Raw genomic sequence first — 18,457 nt, 5'->3', positions numbered from 1 at the left:
AGAGAGTCACGGGACCAGCTGCATCTGAGCTTTGTTTGGATTCGGTGTGGATAATTATTTGAAATGATGACGTGCAGATAGTGAACTCTTTAGTTGATGTAGGACATTTTTTAGAGGCCTAAGGGTTTGGAGATCTTCAACTAGGTGAGACAGACTGAAACCATCTTGTTAATTGCCACCATCAAGGTAAGGAAAGATCGCCGGCCAAACCAACTCTCATTTCTCTCCGAAATACGCATGGATGAGAAGAGGAAAGAGACATTTTCCGCCAACTCCACAGCTGTGTGTATGTGTTGGCTAGTGATTTTGTTGTCTCAAAGAGAGCGGCCCAACTCCCACAAGTCTTCACCCTACAAACTGAAGTAAAACACCTGCCACTGCAAGAATCTGTACTTGAGCATTTCAAATCATTACATCCACCCTCCTTAAACTCGCCGAAGCCGGTTCTCGTATTTTCCCCTTTGGTAGTGTGGCATGTGGGAGTGGCAAGGCTCTGTTTGAAATGGCTTTACTGTGTGTCAGAGGTAATCTGCAAGGATGTGAAGGGCATTACTGCCAGTCTCAGTAACCATGCTGTGCCACTGACAGAATTCCAATCACCCTGCCCAACTCCTCCTGAATACTAATGACAGCCTCTGTACTTTTTGCTTGATGCTGAGTTTTACTCTGCCTGTGACTTAACTCTATGTTTCCCTGTGCATGCATTAACTTATGTAAGGAAATACATACTGTACATTCACTACCGTTCAAAGGTTTGGGGTCGTTAAGATTTTTAATAATGCTTATCAAGGTTGCATTTATTTAATCAAAATACAGTGAAAACATTAACATTATGATATGATATATTACAATATAAGATAACTATTTTATATTTTAATATATTTTAAAATGTAATGTATTCCTGTGGCAAAGCTGAATTTTCAGCATCATTTCTCCAGTCTTCAGTGTCACATGATCCTTTAAATCATTTAATGCACAGCTAGCCATGGATTATGCCACTTTTACTATGGTCATTTCCCAGCATTGACAAGTTAAAGCTGTCATTGATGTCCAATATTTGTGTGGAAGGGGGAAAATGGTGGTTATTTTAATCAGTTACGGCTCGTTAGTTATAGCATTCTGGCCACATTAAAATAATTTAATGCACAGCTAGCTGTGGAACTACCTGTGCATTGAACTACCTGTGCATTGAACACCTTCTAGCCAATCAGAATTGAGTATTCAGACAGACCATGGTGTGTATATATATATATATGTTTTTTTTTTTTTTTTTTTTTTTTTTTTTTTAGATTTATACATAGGCATAGCAATGTTTGTTTCTGCAAAATTAATTTCAAGTATTTAGATCAAAAGTTGGCTGACTTTTACTGAAATGTAGTTATTTGGTCCTTAAATATTTAGGTTTACAGATGTAAATGCCATGATCTATTAAAGGGATAGTTCACCCAAAAATTGTATGTTTTTCTCCTTACCCCCAGCACATCCAAGATGTAGGTAACTGAGTTTTTTCAGTAGAACACAAATGATGATTTTTAACTCCAACCGCTGCCGTCTGTCAGTCAAATAATGCTAGTGAACTTCTACTATAGGAGTAAATAAAACTTGCATAGACAAGTCCAAATTAAACCCTGCGGCTCGTGACGACACATTGATGTCCTAAGACATGAAACGATTGGTTTGTGTGAGAAACCGAACAGTATTTATTCTGACAACGGCAGTGATGTCTTGCTCTCATTGAAGTATATGCACGAGACGTCACTGCCGTTGTCAGAGCGCGATCAGACCTTACTAACTGAGTGCTGAACGCAGTTGGACATAGTGGTGTATTAGAGGTAAAAAATTATATAAATACTGTTCGGTTTCTCACACAAACCAATCGTTTTGTGTCTTAGGACATCAATGTGTCATCATGAGCCGCAGGGTTTAATTTGGATTTGTCTAAGCAAGTTTTATTTACTCTTATAGTAGAAGTTCCCATTCACTCCTATTATTTGACTGACAGACAGCAGCGGTTGGAGTTAAAAAAATCATCATTTGTGTTCTACTGAAGAAATAAAGTCACCTACGTCTTGGATGCGCTGGGGGTAAGCAGATAAACATCAAATTTTCATTTTTGGGTGAACTATCCCTTTAAGTCTTTAAAAAATGTATAAACCTATATTATTTGGCTAAATAATTATTTATCTTGATTTATTTCCTCTCTTTTCTGCAGTGAGAGTCCATACAGTGAACATGGAGCTCTTGAGGAGGTTGATCAAGATGGAGGAATGGAGACCCACACTAGTGAGGATGGTATGTTTATTTTGTTTACCACACCCTGTAGTGGTATGTACAGTATGACATCCCATGCCAGTGTATGTTGGTTATACATTAAAGGCCGATTCACACCACACAGACAAATGGCAACAAACATTTGTAAGGGTTTTGTTGGATCAGTGTGTTGCCCCTGACGGCGTCTGTTGGCGTTGGTCAGGGTTTGCTTACATGTTCTCTTGGGGCAGTGTAAACGTGACAGTTATTTTTCATAAAATTCTAAATCCAATAGCCAACTTGTTTGTTGGTGTTTGTTGGCGTTTGTCTGTGCAGTGTGAATTGGCCTTGAGAAAGCACTTTGAGGTCATAAGAACAAGTTTAGGTCATCTTTTCCTGTCCAGTCGGGTGCTTGTCATTATTCCCATTGTCTCAGATTGGCTTCAGCCAATGTCCATCGAGCCTCTGGATTGATTTTACTTCACATGACATTTTCTGACATGGCCAGTCAAGGGTTAATCCCTGTGTGCACTGACCTTTGGGTAATCACTTTTCACAGCTCTAAATTAAATGATTGTTAGAGAGTGGAGAACTATGTCCAACTATTTGGTCCTTCTTTTTGTTTTCTAATCCTTTGGGAAGGGAGAAGCATCCGTAAACAAAGAAGGGGGTTTTAATCAAGCATGGTAAATGCTTTCCAATACTGCAGGGCAACATAGACCAGTCTATAATGACTTTAGGGCTATTTACATTAAAATACATGCAAATCTGCCACAAATTTGAGTTCTTCATATAGTTGCATGTAGTTTTATTATGGAAAAAGTTCCCATAGCTCAACTGAAACCAGATGCTTGGCCCATTGATGACACATGATCAATTCCCATGTGTAATCTGAGAAATAAACTGCAAGTTTCAGACTGTGAAAACTAAATCAAGTGGTTTGTTTTCATCTTCTCTTCAGTAATTCAAAAGAACCGAAAGGAAAATGTTACTGTTGACCTGTATGTTACCTCACTGAAAATAGACACATTTCCTGTCTCTCTCTGTCTGTACTTGAACAATGCCTGTTTTCTTGTGCTTTATTTTATAAGAGAAGAGGGAAGTGTGCTTTTTCCATATCTAAGATTTCTATGACAGACAAAAGCCACATTTTATTCTATTGTTTAAGAGTGAGTTTCTAAGGGCCATGACACACCAAGACGACGGTCGGCAGTCCGCCAACGTCGGCCATCAATGAATGTCTATCAGGCTTGTTTTTGTGGAGTGTTCCACACGTCGGAGTGAGTCTGCCCGAATTAGCACGTTGAATCGGCATCAGGGCCGTTGGTGAAAAAGATCACTCTAGGGTGGGTTTCCCAAAAGCATCATTAGCCAACTTTGGTCGCAAGTTACATTGAACTCTATTGGTAATGATGGAACTTAGTTCCATAGTTGGCTTTGGAAAACACATCCCTGATTGGCTGTTCAGTTTAGCGAATGAGACCGTGCACAAGAATAAAAGCCAAAGTGTTGAAAGTTAGCAAAGTTGTCAAGACGACCCGGAGAGAGTGCTGTAGTCCTTTTTGAGTGTTCAAGCGCAGCTTTTTGGCCGAGACGCAGAGGCGACAACACAGTTGGGTTTTGTCGCCGCTAGTCCTTTGACGTTGGCTTGGTGTGTCACGGCCTAAAGCAGAGTCAGAAAAATTATAGGACTGTATCAGAAATGCCAAAAGCACATTAATTTTGTTAGATATTTGCTTTAAAGTCTACCTTTTTTTGGAACATAAAAACAAATGGGAATAGAGACTCCCTGTAATTGCTCAAATAGGAATTAATTATTTGGATAAGGCAAGAATATTATTGTTCATTCTTAAGGTTAGAGATTTAAACAAACCCCTGACCATAAGTATTAAGTATTAAACTAAGACACATAATTTGCCCCTTACACTTTGTACTACAAACATCAAAGATACTTTAAATCTTGGAGCTTGTTGAGAAAAGTTATTCTTCTTTTGTAAGCGTTTAGACTTAAGATTTTTGATAAAACTGATGAAAAGACTTACACTGTAGGATAAACCCCTAGTAACTGCATACTAGAAACCACTCAGAATACATTAGCAACTGCATAGAAATGCCTTGACAACCACCTACAAAACCCTCACAAGTTCTGAATGCTTAAGTGGCACTCACATTTTTGTTAAGTATAACCTGCATCACTTGACAAGTGTTTATAGAAAATGAGACTCGTGTCCAACTCTGACGTCATGTCGCCATCGCTTGTCCAATTTCTAAACGGAGCTGAACAGACAGATCTCATATCCACCAGATTATACACAGAACCCAGAACTTCTAGTGTTCAATTCTTTTTTAATTTAATTTATTGAAGGATATTACTCACAAGTTTATTTATATTCGTAAACCACTATTGGACATGTGCTTCTACATGATGAAGATGAGTTTTGACTGTTCCAATCTTACTGTCTGTTTAAATTTCATGAATCTGTCACATTTAACTGAGAAACCTGATACTTCACGTATGTCAGGGTTTCCATTAACTAACGCAGATGTCGGATATCAATGTCAGGCCAAATCATAACTGACCTGAAGACTGTAAAATTGATCTCAGCTTCCATGGTTTTTCTCCAAATGTTTTTATGATGAATGTATTGAGGAGGTTCTTCCCAGTGAAGGAATTCTCCTTTTTTTGCTTTAAGAACATTAATTATGTCCAATCTCAATTATGGGCTGCTTGTGTGTTTTGTCTTGTTTCATAATAAGAGATTTCAGGTTATATTATCCTTGTAAATCTTCTCTCAAAAAAGCCTTTTTCGGGGGAATTTATTAGCTGCCGTTATTATAGAGAACGTCCTGAGGAACCAATGACTGTTGGAGAATAACTATATCAGCCCGCTCAAACCTGTGACCAGTGCAGCATCTGTCCTCAATCATTGCATCTGAAGGGGATTGTCTGGTCTCAGGGCCTGTCTGGAAAACCACTTTACCAAGTGATGGGACCCCTGCTATGCCTTTAGAGCCATTTATTCATTCAAGTGAACTGGAATAAGCAGACATAATGTACTCTTGGGAGGAAAAAGACAAATCTCAGCATCTGCGAGAAACCGGCGTTGAATGAGAAGATTAGGTGTTTTGGAAATGTTGGTTTGTGTGATATATCTGATGTATCTAAAAGTCAACATTAATTAAAAAATGACTCTATTTTCTTAATAATAAAAAAATTGTTGACAGTTTTATTTCGATGGTCCACTTTTAGACATTCTGCTATCTATAAGTAACTTTGCAACTACATGTTAACTACCAGCCATTACAGTATTAGTAGACTGTCTGCTTAATATCTGCTAACTCTTTATTTTGATGCTCCCCCAAACAGACATTGTCAACTTGTTCTACTAACCTGAACCCTAACACCTAACCCATCTAACCCAACAATCTACTAGTAGATCTATAAGTAGCTTTTAGTTAGTAGAATGTCTAAAGTGGACCATTGAAATAAAGTATAACAAAGAACCCTGTATCACGTTTTCCACAAAAATATTATGTAGCACAACTGTTTTCAACATATTTAATGAGAAATGGTTCTTGAGCACCAAATCAGCATATAAAAATGATTTCTGAAGGATCATGTGACACAGGAGACTGGAGTAATGATGCTGAAAATTCAGTAAAATGTCATAAAATGAGTAGTGAATGCCAATGTCATGTTGACTATAATTAGGCTGTTTCTGTTTCAAAACAAAGCTTTGTTAAAATGCCAGTCTTTGAGTAGAAAACCATTTAAACTGTTAAAACATTTGGTCTTTGTTACAAGACAAAACATTTCTTAACTGGCCCCTGACAAAGTTGCAAAGAGCTAATTTTCTCTTCTAAATGGCAGTACCCGTGCAGTCTGCAAGCATGTCTCCATTAAAAACATAAAAAAACAGGAAATGCAGCTTGCAAACACAGTTTTCTACTCTGTCAGCCTCTATTCCTCCTGGGTCTGCTTGCAGCCGCGGGTGCTGGTGTGTAAGTTACTGCTAGAGCAGTGTATGTTAAGCCAGAAAACCTAGCATGGGTTGTTAGTTCTCCTCTGGGGGCAAAAACAAGCCCATATGGTACAATGTGCAATGAACTACGGTAGAGCAAGCGGCTGCAGGAACAATGTCTGCGAACAAAAATAGTACCATACCAAAAGAGTTACAGCTTCTTTAATACAGACTGCCATGATTAATTAAAAGTTCCAAAGTGCCTTTGTGTAATTTAGTGAGCGAGGTTTTGGACACGAGTAAACAAATGAAAATATGGATTTGCTTTCTTTCTTTGACCGTTTCTTGAGAAAAAAAACACATTTAATCTAGGTAACTTTCTGCTTTTTGACTTGCTTTGTCTGTCGCCCATCTTCACAAACACTGTCCTTGCAGCACTATGATACATGAACAGGCTTTCGCAAGGACACTCGATGAATGACAGCATCTGTCAGGCAGAGATGGAGGAGAGACAGGGACGTGTGGACTGTTGATGGCCATATTGATCTCCACCTCATCCTCTTTATTAACAAGGTGCCTGCTCTCAGAGCAGCCCTATTAATTCAGACAGTCAACTCACGTCTGTCATGTCTCATTGACTCGTTGTCATTTCCAGACTGTTGAGAATGAAAAGGCATTTCCTCTTTGAGCTTGTGCCTCTCGTTTTTATATTGCTTTCACTGTCTTCCCTATGTAAGATTAATTGTGTATTCTCTTTTGTCTGGTTTGTTAATGTTTTACATTTGTTATTTTGTGGTAACGCTGTGCGTGTCACCAAAGGATTTTTGGAATACTAGCAAATGTTATTACATTTTTACCAACAATTTTGACCGTTTTGATACTTGACTTTGATGCAAAATGCAGTACAGATCTTAAAGAATTAAAGGGATATTTCACCCAAAAATGAAAATTTGATGTTTATCTGCTTACCCCCAGCAAATCCAAGATGTAGGTGACTTTGTTTCTTCAGTAGAACACAAATGATGATTTTTAACTCCAACCGCTGCCGTCTGTCAGTCAAATAATGGGAGTGAATGGGAACTTGGATCAATAAGAGACGAAAAACCTTGCATAGACGAATCCAAATTAAACCCTGCGGCTCGTGACGACACATTGATGTCCTAAGACACGAAACGATCGGTTTGTGCGAGAAACCGAACAGTATTTATATCATTTTTACCTCTAAAACACCACTATGTCCAACTGCATTCAGCATTCGCTTAGTGAGGTCTGATCGCGCTCTGACAACGGAAGTGAGGTTTTTTGACTCTTATTGATTCAAGTTCCCATTCTTCGGCTGACAGATGGCAATGGTTGGAGTTAAAAATAATCATTTGTGTTCTACTGAAGAATAAAAGTAACCTACATCTTGGATGCTCTGGGGGTAAGCAGATAAACATCAAATTTTCATTTTTGGGTGAACTATCCCTTTAATAAGACTGAACAAATATTCACAATATGCATTTAATTACATAAAATACAAGTTGATTTTGTTACTTTAAATTTTAAATGAGACTTTTGTTTTCACAAAAATAGTACCATGGTGTTACCAGAGATTTATGGACATGGTAATACTATGATGGAAAACCATAGTTATGAACTTCATTCAGTATCACATTTTATATCCTGTTATAAAATGCACAGCACTTGGATGCTGATTGGTAATTTTGCTTAATAGAAATATTAAGGAAAAATTCTTTAAATTATTTTTTTTATATTTTTTATTATCATTATTAAATATTTATAGATAAATATGATTACATACATTTTTTTTTATATAACTCATTCCACTTAAACTGTGACTTAATTCATAATTTAGCATGATCTCTTGTACCTTGCTCACGCACCATAGTGTTACCATCACTGCACCTCAGTGATTTGTAAAAGTTGTTGCACTTAGTTGGCAGGCATTATGATAGTGATTGTCCTGAGGATGAGAACAGCCCGTTCTGCCAAAACTGCAGCTACTTCGCATGCATTGAAGCCCACTGTGCCTCTTACGTAAAGGGAGTCACGCCAGCAAAGGCATGTGCAGCAACTATTCAGAAACCCTATAACGCTGATGCATTCAAATGCTCTCATTCACATGTTAACGAACAGGCATACTGTTTTCATTCGACTTAGCAATGTAAATAGCACCAACTGGATCCATATTATTTCCCTTTAGGCGTTTCATGAAGCATATGTCAAAAGTGTAGAAATGGGTGATGCCGCCCATGCGGAAGAGCTAATTGATCACACAGAAGTTATGATTGGAAATTCTCCAATGGAAATCTGCTGCTGATGAAGTCACTGACATCTATTTCCTCTCTCCTAACTTAAATGATTTAACCATGCTGTGTCTTTTTTTCCTCTACAGAAGGGGAGCCCATTGAAGCCATTGCAAAATTTGATTATGTGGGGCGCTCTGCACGGGAGCTGTCCTTTAAGAAGGGTGCGTCTCTGCTGCTGTACCAGAGAGCGTCAGATGACTGGTGGGAAGGCAGACACAATGGCATAGACGGTCTAGTGCCTCACCAGTACATTGTTGTGCAGGATATGTGAGTATCTCTACTGTTCTACAGTGATAAAACAACTCCACTGTCTGTAATGATCCATATATCAGGGATAGTAGTAGTCTACTCAGTCCTTTCTGCATTAGATAAGTATAATTTTAATCAATAATAATTTAAAATTTAGATTGAAATTTTATAATCACACACACAACCATACACATAAAATATGTCATGAAATGCATTTTGCGACTCTTCGTACATTGGATAAAATAAAAAATAAAATAAATTAAAAATAAAATGGTAGAAATGTTCATGATTAATCACATATTAATGATTAAAGTTGCCCTCGAATGAAAAATTGAATTTATCTTGGCATAGTCAAATAACAAGAGTTCAGTACATGGAAATGACATACAGTGAGTCTTAAACTCCATTGTTTCCTCCCTCTTATATAAATCTCATTTGTTTAAAAGACCTCCGAAGAACAGGCGAATCTCAACATAACACCGACTGTTACGTAACAATATTTGCATATGCCAGCCCATGTTCCCAACATTATGAAAGGCATTAGACAAGGGCAGCCAGTATTAACGTCTGGATCTGTGCACAGCTGAATCATCAGACTAGGTAAGCAAGCAAGAACAACAGCAAAAAATGTCAGATGGAGCAATAATAACTGACATGATCCATGATATCATGATATTTTTAGTGATATTTGTAAATTGTCTTTCTAAATGTTTCGTTAACATGTTGCTAATGTACTGTTAAATGTGGTTAAAGTTACCATCGTTTCTTACTGTATTCATGGAGACAAGAGCCGTCGCTATTTTCATTATTAAACACTTGCAGTCTGTATAATGCAATAATACAACTTCATTCTCTATAAATCTCTCCAACAGTGTAGCATTAGCTGTTAGCCACAGAGCACAGCCTCAAATTTATTCAGAATCAAATGTAAACAATATAACAGTATACAATATTCACATAATCCGACGCATGCATGACGAACACTTTGTAAAGATCCATTTGAGGGTTATATTAGCTGTGTAAACGTTGTTTATGCACTGTTCAAGGCAAGCGCGAGCTCCGTGGGCGTGGAGCACGAGAATTAAAGGGCCAGTAGCCCTGAATTGGCTCATTTATAATGATGCCCCAAAATAGGCAGTTAAAAAAATGAATTTAAAAAAATCTATGGGGTATTTTGAGCTGAAACTTCACAGACACATTCAGGGGACACCTTAGACTTATATTACATCTTTTTTTTTTTTTTAGAAAAGTTCTAGGGCACCTTTAATAACATATAATCATGTAAAAAATAAATATATTTACATATATAATTGTCAATGTACAATCATTAATTATTTTTAATGCATCAAACATACCATATTGAACCCCAGAATGCATGCTATTTTTCCCAGCCCTATAGTTTGAATTTGAATAGTATTTTTGATTTGTCCACAATTTTTTTTCACTGAGTATGTTGCAGTGCATTCTGGGATTACCTTCTCCTTGAGATACACAACCTACAATTTGAGTAGGTACTGCATTTGATGAAGAACTTCCTTCTCAACCATTAATAAAATGATATAGTCTGGACATACTGTATCTGCCATTTAAATACTGTATATTTTGGCATACTGCTTTTGCATATTGTGTAATAGGGAAGTAGGCATAGGGGATACAGACTTAGAAGGCAGCTGCCTACTTTGTGACGTAGTGCCTTCTTAGTGACTACCTGTGATGCGTAAAATGCAGTCCAGGTAGGCACCTTGTTAGATCTGGAACATAAATGAGCCACATCTGAGTTTAGTTGCAGCACTCTGCTGTGGACCATCTTCCTTTGGTAAATCCCTTTATTGTCATGACAACTTGTTCCGCCTGGGCAACCATTGGCGCCTTGTTGAACAGATTATGGCTCATAAAGGGGGCAAATCTAATGGATCAGGCACAGTACCGAGTGACGCCAACAACAGAGCCCATACCAGCCGACTGTGTGTGTATCAATAATTCACATCATGACCCTCTGTTGATGTGTGTTCTTGGCTCGTGGCACTAAGAGAATTTACAGCCTGGTGTAGAAAGAGTTTACGAGGCCCTGTACCAGCAGCGTCAGTCCCTTAGTCCAATAAAAGACCAAGAGAGTGTAAGGATGTCAGTTGGGCAGCTCATACACACAGGATGTCCTCTGTCAGCACAGTGGCACACGTACAATGGAGAGTATTCACATCTCAGCTTATAGAAATGTCTGTTTGGTGCTCAAAACATGCACATGTGACCTAATGTACTGTCCAATAAGCCGTATCAACAGCTGTGATTTTACACGGGACTTGTAGAGCTTTACATGCCTCGTGTCAAGGCTTTAACACACCACTCAACACAAGAATCACGTATCGCTTGACCTTCACATGAAAGCGTTGAAGAAGGGCAATGTTACAAGATTGCAATGAAGCATTGTTATCAGAAGAAATATTGAAAGCAAATCATTATCATATTTGAGATTGAAGCAGAAAAAAATGTCCTTGATTGATTTGAATGTTGCTGAAACATTTGTTATTGACAAACGAAGAAGAAACCGAAAAAGTTTGAACTTTAAGAGTCATGTTCAATTAGGGCTGCACAATTAGTCGAAATATAACCAAATTGTGATATGTCTTAGTGTGATTTTTAAATCACAAAGGCTGCATTACTGAAATAAATATATGCAAACTGCAGCACTATGTTCTTTTACAGAGTGAAATCTTTTATCGCATCTTTTATGTGTCTGAGTTAACTGTAAATGCATATAATAGTACTACTACTACTACTAATAATAATAATAATAATAATAATAATCATTATTATTATTTTTATTTCATAGTCTTTTTATTTTATACTCTTGATATATTATCACAATATTTTGGGCTAAATTGTGCAGCTCTACAAACAAGAACAGCAAACCTCTAGCTGCTATTTGTGTTTTTTTTTTTTTTTTAATTAGAAAAATTACAATTGCATTTTTTGCTGGCCTATATTAAGTGTATTGGGGAATATTGAGTGCAGAGCTCTTTGGGACAAGTTCAGTGATACAAGCCAAAGAGTGGTCACCATGGCTCAAATTTTTGTCCATTTTGAAATGTGTTTTGGTGGTATTTGGAGTTAATTTTGTTGTCTGATGTGAAATAGTTTGACTTTAAATATTAAACTAAGCTTGTAACTGCTTGTGTACTGGTTTTGACAGGGATGACACATTCTCTGACACACTCAGTCAGAAAGCAGACAGCGAGGCCAGCAGTGGACACGGAGGAGAGGAGAAATGCTCCAGTAGGGACATTGGATCTCCAACAGACAGCAGACTACCTGATGCCTATATCAGCAGGTGAGTGAACAAAACCTTTACAGAATTCCCTTGCTTCAAGACATTGAGTGTATTGAATAAAAAAAAACAGGCAATTAAAAGACAAATTTTAATCAGTCAAATACTCCTTAACCCTTGTGCGGTCTTCGTTTGGGAAGTACACTCAGGGTATTTGGGGTCTCCACAGACTTTTGTAACAAAATACTTGTTTTGTTTTTTAAACAAATGTAATTTTATTCTGTTCATTAATGTTTTTACTCCATGTTTGTGCAGTTTTTGGAGGATTTATCATATTTTTTTTTATTTATATAAATAAATTAAAAATATATTTTTTTTAAATATGTTTTTATACAAAAACAGCTTTTTATGTAAAATTCACTTTATAAAAGACCCACATTTCTAAATTTCATTCATGGGGATAACATGGATAATTTGACATGGTTTAGTGTAAGATTTTTGCCCATCTTTTGGAAAATGCAGTTATAAAAGTAAAAAAAATCTATCATTTTTACCAGTAGATGGCTGCAGAGCGCCACTATTTGCTATGTGCTATTTGACTGATTGAAAGACATCTTTTCACAAGTATTCTTCAGTCGGATTCATATAATAATATTTCATATTCTGAAATCACAATTATAACAATAAAGGCTACTTTTTGTCAAAGTTTAGTATTTTTTGTAATGAAAAAAAATCAGTTTTTCAATATTGTTACATTATGATGAGACTCCACTTAGAAAATGGACAAAATTCATCTTCAAAATCAACATTTTTGAAAAACTTATTTTTTTCAGTACAAAAAAATGCTAAACTTTGACAAAGTAATTTTTATTGTCATAATTGTGATTTCATAATATTTAGATATAAATCCAACTGAAAAATACTTGTGAAAAGATGTCTTTCAGTCAGTCAAATAACACATAGCAAATAGTGGATATTTTTTTTTTACTTTTAGAACTGCATTTTCCAAAAGAGGGGCAAAAGTCTTGCACTAAACCATTTCAAATTATCCATGTTATCCCCATGAATGAAAGTTAGAAATGTGGGTCTTTTATGAAGTGAATTTTACATAATAAGCTGTTTTCGTATTAAAAAAAAAAATTATTTATTTATATAAGTTTAAAATATATGACAAATCCTCCAAAAACTGTACAAATATGAAGTAAAAACATTAATAAACAGAGTAAAATTACATTTGTTTTTTAAAAAACAATTATTTTGTTGCAAAATTACATTTTGTTGCCTGGGGTCTGTGGAGACCCGAAGACCCTGAGTGTGACCCTTTTTTTTTACACTAACATAAAAACAAGATATCACTCCAATTTTTTTTCTTTGTAGATCTAGAAAGTGTTAACAACTGTACAAAGTTTCATGTCATTTGGACAAAGAGAACTTTTTTTTTAATTTGAGCAGGTTAAGGTTAAAGGTTAAAGGAGACCTATAATGCCCCTTTTCACAAGATGTAATATAAGTCTCTGGTGTCCCCAGAATGTGTCTGTGAAGTTTCAGTTAAAAATACCCCACAGATCATTTATTATAGCTTGTCAAATATGCCCCTATTTGGGTGTGAGCAAAAACATGCTGTTTTTGTGTGCGTGCCTTTAAATGCATATGAGCTGCTGCTCCCTGCCCGCTTTCCAGAAGAGGGCGGAGCTTTAACAGCTCATGCTTCGGTTGCTCAACAACAACAAAACTGGAGAATCTCACACAGCCAAAATAACTATTGTCAGTAACGGTGTTCAGCCTTACATTGTTCAAACCGGAGTCTGACACTGATGGAGAGACTCAGGAAGAAGTTACAACTTTTAGAATGCAAATGGTGGTTTCTGAATGATTAGTGGATACATTTATGTAGTTATTGTGGAGTTGATTCAACTCATCGACTAACGTGTCATCATGTTAATCTTGCCAAACAGAGCCATACACACCAGGCTAACGTTTATGATTGCTATCAAATGCAGTGAATGGTCTAATATTTTTTCCAAAATATCGCTGGGACAGAAACGCTCCTTTTTTAGCAATCGAGCTTGCCAGGGTCAACTTGCAGGCTATCCAAGCTAACCGACTCTAAATAGTGTTCTGTGCTTGTCTGTGCAGCCAACGACAGAACAGTTAGCATGCTTTGCTCAAACTTTTGCCTTGGCTGTAGACGGCGCCGTGGGTGGAAACGTGCAGATTAAGGGGTGGTAATATTATAAGATCATCCCCTTCCTACGTCACAAGGGGAGTGAAATCTGAGCGGCTCGTTTTTCCACATGTTTGCAAAGAAAGGCTTGCCTAAACAAAGTTACTGGGTTATCCTTTTTCACGTTTTCTGGGTTGGTAGATAAACCAGGGACTCGATTATAGCACTTAATCATGGAAAAAGTCAGATTTTCATGATATGTCCCCTTTAAGTAACAAGAACGAAGTAAGAAATACCTGGAACGGAAGTTTATTACATTTTTTATTTTTATTTATGACTTGTCTTGTATTAATTTGCTCTCTCCCCTTTTCATTCACTCTATCCCTCTGTGTCATGCAGTTATGTTTCCTGCCTCTTAAATCTTTCAGTGCATTTGTCTTTATTTAGATGTTCTCCTCCTTCCATAAGTGCATTTATCAAACATACTTCCTTAGCGGATGAGGACATCTTCCTCTGCAACTGTAAACCCAATGACATTATGGCAATCAAATTATAAAGTGTTGATCTCCAAAGACAAATATTCTTTTTGATATGTCAGCACTATTCCTAGCAGAGGAGGCGGGCGCTCAAACACATGAACTCGGTACTTGTTTACATTCAGTTTGCCAGAAATCTGGATAAGCAGTGAATGTTAGTGTACTGTAATGTGATAACAGACCCATGCAGCTGACATCTGCGCTGTAGAAATGAAATGACGCTGATACTTAAGTGTTAAATGACATTCAATATGAATTTGAATAATTTATAGTCATTATAAAGCAGTATTAGATGGCTTTCCATAAAAATCCTCAGTTCATTTCTGTGTTTTTTATGGCTTGACTGTCTTTGGATACTCTTTGATTTCATGCAGCAGTGCACCATTGAGTCGCTCCTTGTTTTAGTGCAGTGCAGGTCGCTCTCTGCTGGACAAATTCCTCTACTGACGCTTTAGATAAAATAGCATACAAATTCACTTCAGTTCTTCTTAATATGGTCATTATAAGCTGCACAGTTACTTAATTTATGAACTCACAGATTAGCATCTCTACTGATTACCATCTGTCACGGACTGTCAAAATGATTATATGAGCATTACGAGAGCTCATCAATTACAAGTTAAGAGGCAACTCATGACTGAACACTTGTGCTAGAAATACTCCATCTTACTAATTGAAATAATTTATGGGTGTTGCACACTTTCTACATAAATATGCACTTTTCAAACTTACTAGTGGATATACGTGCATTACAAGACAACCGTCCTTTTTTCCCCTAAACTGTCATGAACAACTGTCATTTCTACAGAAGAGGATTAGGGCCAAGCAATAATAAAAACATAAATCCATTTCGAGATTAAGTTGTTAAATTACGTGAAAAAACTCGTTAAATTTCAAGAAAAAGGTAAAGATAAAATGTTGAGAGTAAACTCATTAAATTACGAGAAAAAACTTGTTGAATTTCAAGAAAAAAGCCGAGATAAAGTGTTGAGAATAAACTCATTCAATTACGAGAAAAAACTCGTTAAATTACGAGAACAAAGTCGTTAAATTACGAATTTGTTCTCATAATTTAATGACTTTTTTCTCGTAATTTAATGATTTTACTCACAACATTTTATCTCAACTTTTTTCCTCGAAATGTAACTACTTTTTTTCTCATAATTTAACGAATTTGTTCTCATAATTTAACGACTTTTTTCTCGTAATTTAATGAGTTTAATCTCAACATTTTATTTCGACTTTTTTCTCGAAATTTAACAATTTTAATCTCGAGATGGTTTTATTTTTTTTTATTATTGCTTGGCCCTAATCCTCTTCCGTACATTTCCACCAGAGTTATTTGAGTATTATGTGTATGCTATAATAGTATTTTTTAATATTTTCATTTATTTATGTATTTTTTTATTTTAGCTTTATTTCAGTTAACAAAATAATTTTGTAATGGTTTTAGTTATAATGATATAATAACTAAAAGCTGCTTTCCATTGCATTTTCCATGTCTAACCACATCTTTCTGTTTTAAATTTTTTTTTTAGTCTTTCTAAAAAAGTGAAAAATCCTTCCTAAGGCTAATTTTATTGCTAACATATTATGTGCTCTAAATAAGCATAATTAACTAATATTTTCACACATCACAACAGCTTCACACATAATTACAGCCTGATTGGAAATGAGATATTACATTTATTATATTAGCAAAAACGTCATTATATAAATTTTTCTTTGCTTACTTTCTCTTCACTGACAGAATTGTCTCCTTGACAAACACGAATATTAACATTTGAAAAAGTTTATTAGAGGCACAACTGTTGATACTGATATTTTAATTTTACAAACTTCCTGTGGTTCCCATATTTTAATCCTGACATCAGGCATCTTCTCTGAGAGGCGCTTTTAGTTAATACTGTGAGACCCACAGACATCATGCATCATTATGACTCGTGCTAAGCTGTTTCCTGCCAGGTCTCTTGTCATGAATATGCAGAGTAAGTCTTACCACAGATACTCTGGAGATGCCTCTGACACCGATGCTAATTATGCATGAGCGCTGAAGGTTAGTGAACACTTGATGTTGCCAAATGCAGCGTGTGATGACTAGTGTTAAAACCATGTCCACTACTAAACATTAAAGGAGTCCTGCAATGCTTTTTTACATTTTCAGCTTTGAGTGTGAGCTGTTTGAGCCTGAAAAAGGTCTGCAAAGTTACAAAGTACAAATCCACTTCAAAGGGAGTTATTCTTTATATCTGTACAGGGTTTTCCTGGGTCAAAAAATGGTCTTTGGTGGTGGCAGATGAAGGGAACTTTTATGACAGATAATAAATCAAAGGGCTTAGTACAATTTTATATTTAAAAATCTGTTAATCTTTATGTAAAAAGTCACTGAGTGACTGATTTGAAAAGTAACAAAGTAACACATTACACACAACATAGAAAAAGTGGCAGGTTTATTATTTTGCATTTACACTCCAAGATTCAGTGCACAGATTATTTGATATACAGTACAGTATCAGATTACAATGGTTAACACTTTCAATCGGACTCAGTCGCACATTTAAATAATATATATTATATACCGAAAGTGAGCAAAGATTGCTGCCATTATAATCACTGAAGCTGTCAATTACTTAAGTTCAACGCAAGGTACACAAAGCTGCACTCTTGCGAAAACTCCCGTTATAATCAATAAAGCAGTCTATGCTGTGCAATGAATTGGTACTGCAGAAAGGCAGGTATTGTCACATTACATTTTCAAAAAAATCTTTGGCGGGACAAAGACTGGAAAAAAACCTGCAGTAAGCTCTGTGTCTGAACTCTCTGAAATGCCTCAATTGTAGTCTGGAGTTTTCTTCTGGGAACAAACACAGTATTCTTCATTTAAATAATTCCCACCCAAGGCATACACAAAAAAGGGGCAATGCATGGTTGAGTTGAGTAAGTAGTGTGTTAAAGGTGCCATCAAACGTTTTTTTACAAGATGTAATATAAGTCTAAGGTGTCCCCTGAATGTGTCTGTGAAGTTTCAGCTCAAAATACCCCATAGATTTTTTTTATTAATTTTTTTAACTGTCTATTTTGGGGCATAATTAGAAATGCGCCGATTCAGGTTGCGGCCCCTTTAATTGCTCACGCTCTCCGCCCCCTCCCGAGCTCTCGACTCTATTATTGCATAAATAAAGTTCACACAGCTAATATAACCCTCAAAATGGATCTTTACAAAATGTTCATCATGCATACTGCATGCATGCGTCGGATTATGTGAGTATGGTATTTATCTGGATGTTTACCTTTGATTCTGAATGAGTTTGATGCTGCTCCGTGGCTAAAGCTAACATTACACACTGTTGGAGAGATTTATATAGAATGAAGATGTGTTTATGAATTATACAGACTGCAAGTGTTTAATAATGAAAATAACTATGGCTCTTGTCTCTGTGAATACAGTAAGAAAAGATGGTAACTTTAACCACATTTAACAGTACATTAGCAAAATGCTAACGAAACATTTAGAAAGACAGTTTACAAATATCACTAAAAATACACATATTAATGATCCAGACTGTTATGTAACAGTCGGTGTTATTTTTTTGGAGGTCTTTTAAACAAATGAGATTTATACAAGAAGGAGGAAACAATGGAGTTTGAGACTCATTGTATGTCATTTCCATACTGAACTCTTGTTATTTAACTATGCCAAGATAAATTACATTTTTAAT

At 36.2% G+C, this 18,457-nt stretch overlaps 1 protein-coding gene across 4 annotated transcripts in view; it reads left to right on the top strand.

Moving 5' to 3' along the window:
* srgap1a (SLIT-ROBO Rho GTPase activating protein 1a) overlaps positions 1–18,457 on the top strand; it is a 130,159-nt gene that overhangs the window by 103,674 nt on the left and 8,028 nt on the right. For all 4 annotated transcript variants that reach the window (XM_067390122.1, XM_067390121.1, XM_067390124.1 and 1 more), the window contains 3 exons: positions 2,213–2,292; positions 8,611–8,791; positions 11,964–12,101. In XM_067390122.1, coding sequence (XP_067246223.1) covers positions 2,213–2,292; positions 8,611–8,791; positions 11,964–12,101 — 399 coding nt within the window. The remainder of the gene's footprint in view (positions 1–2,212; positions 2,293–8,610; positions 8,792–11,963; positions 12,102–18,457) is intronic.

The sequence above is a fragment of the Chanodichthys erythropterus genome, chromosome 7 (genome assembly GCF_024489055.1).
Source record: "Chanodichthys erythropterus isolate Z2021 chromosome 7, ASM2448905v1, whole genome shotgun sequence".
Taxonomy (NCBI): Eukaryota; Metazoa; Chordata; class Actinopteri; order Cypriniformes; family Xenocyprididae; genus Chanodichthys; species Chanodichthys erythropterus.
This window is presented reverse-complemented; position numbering and strand designations above follow the sequence as displayed.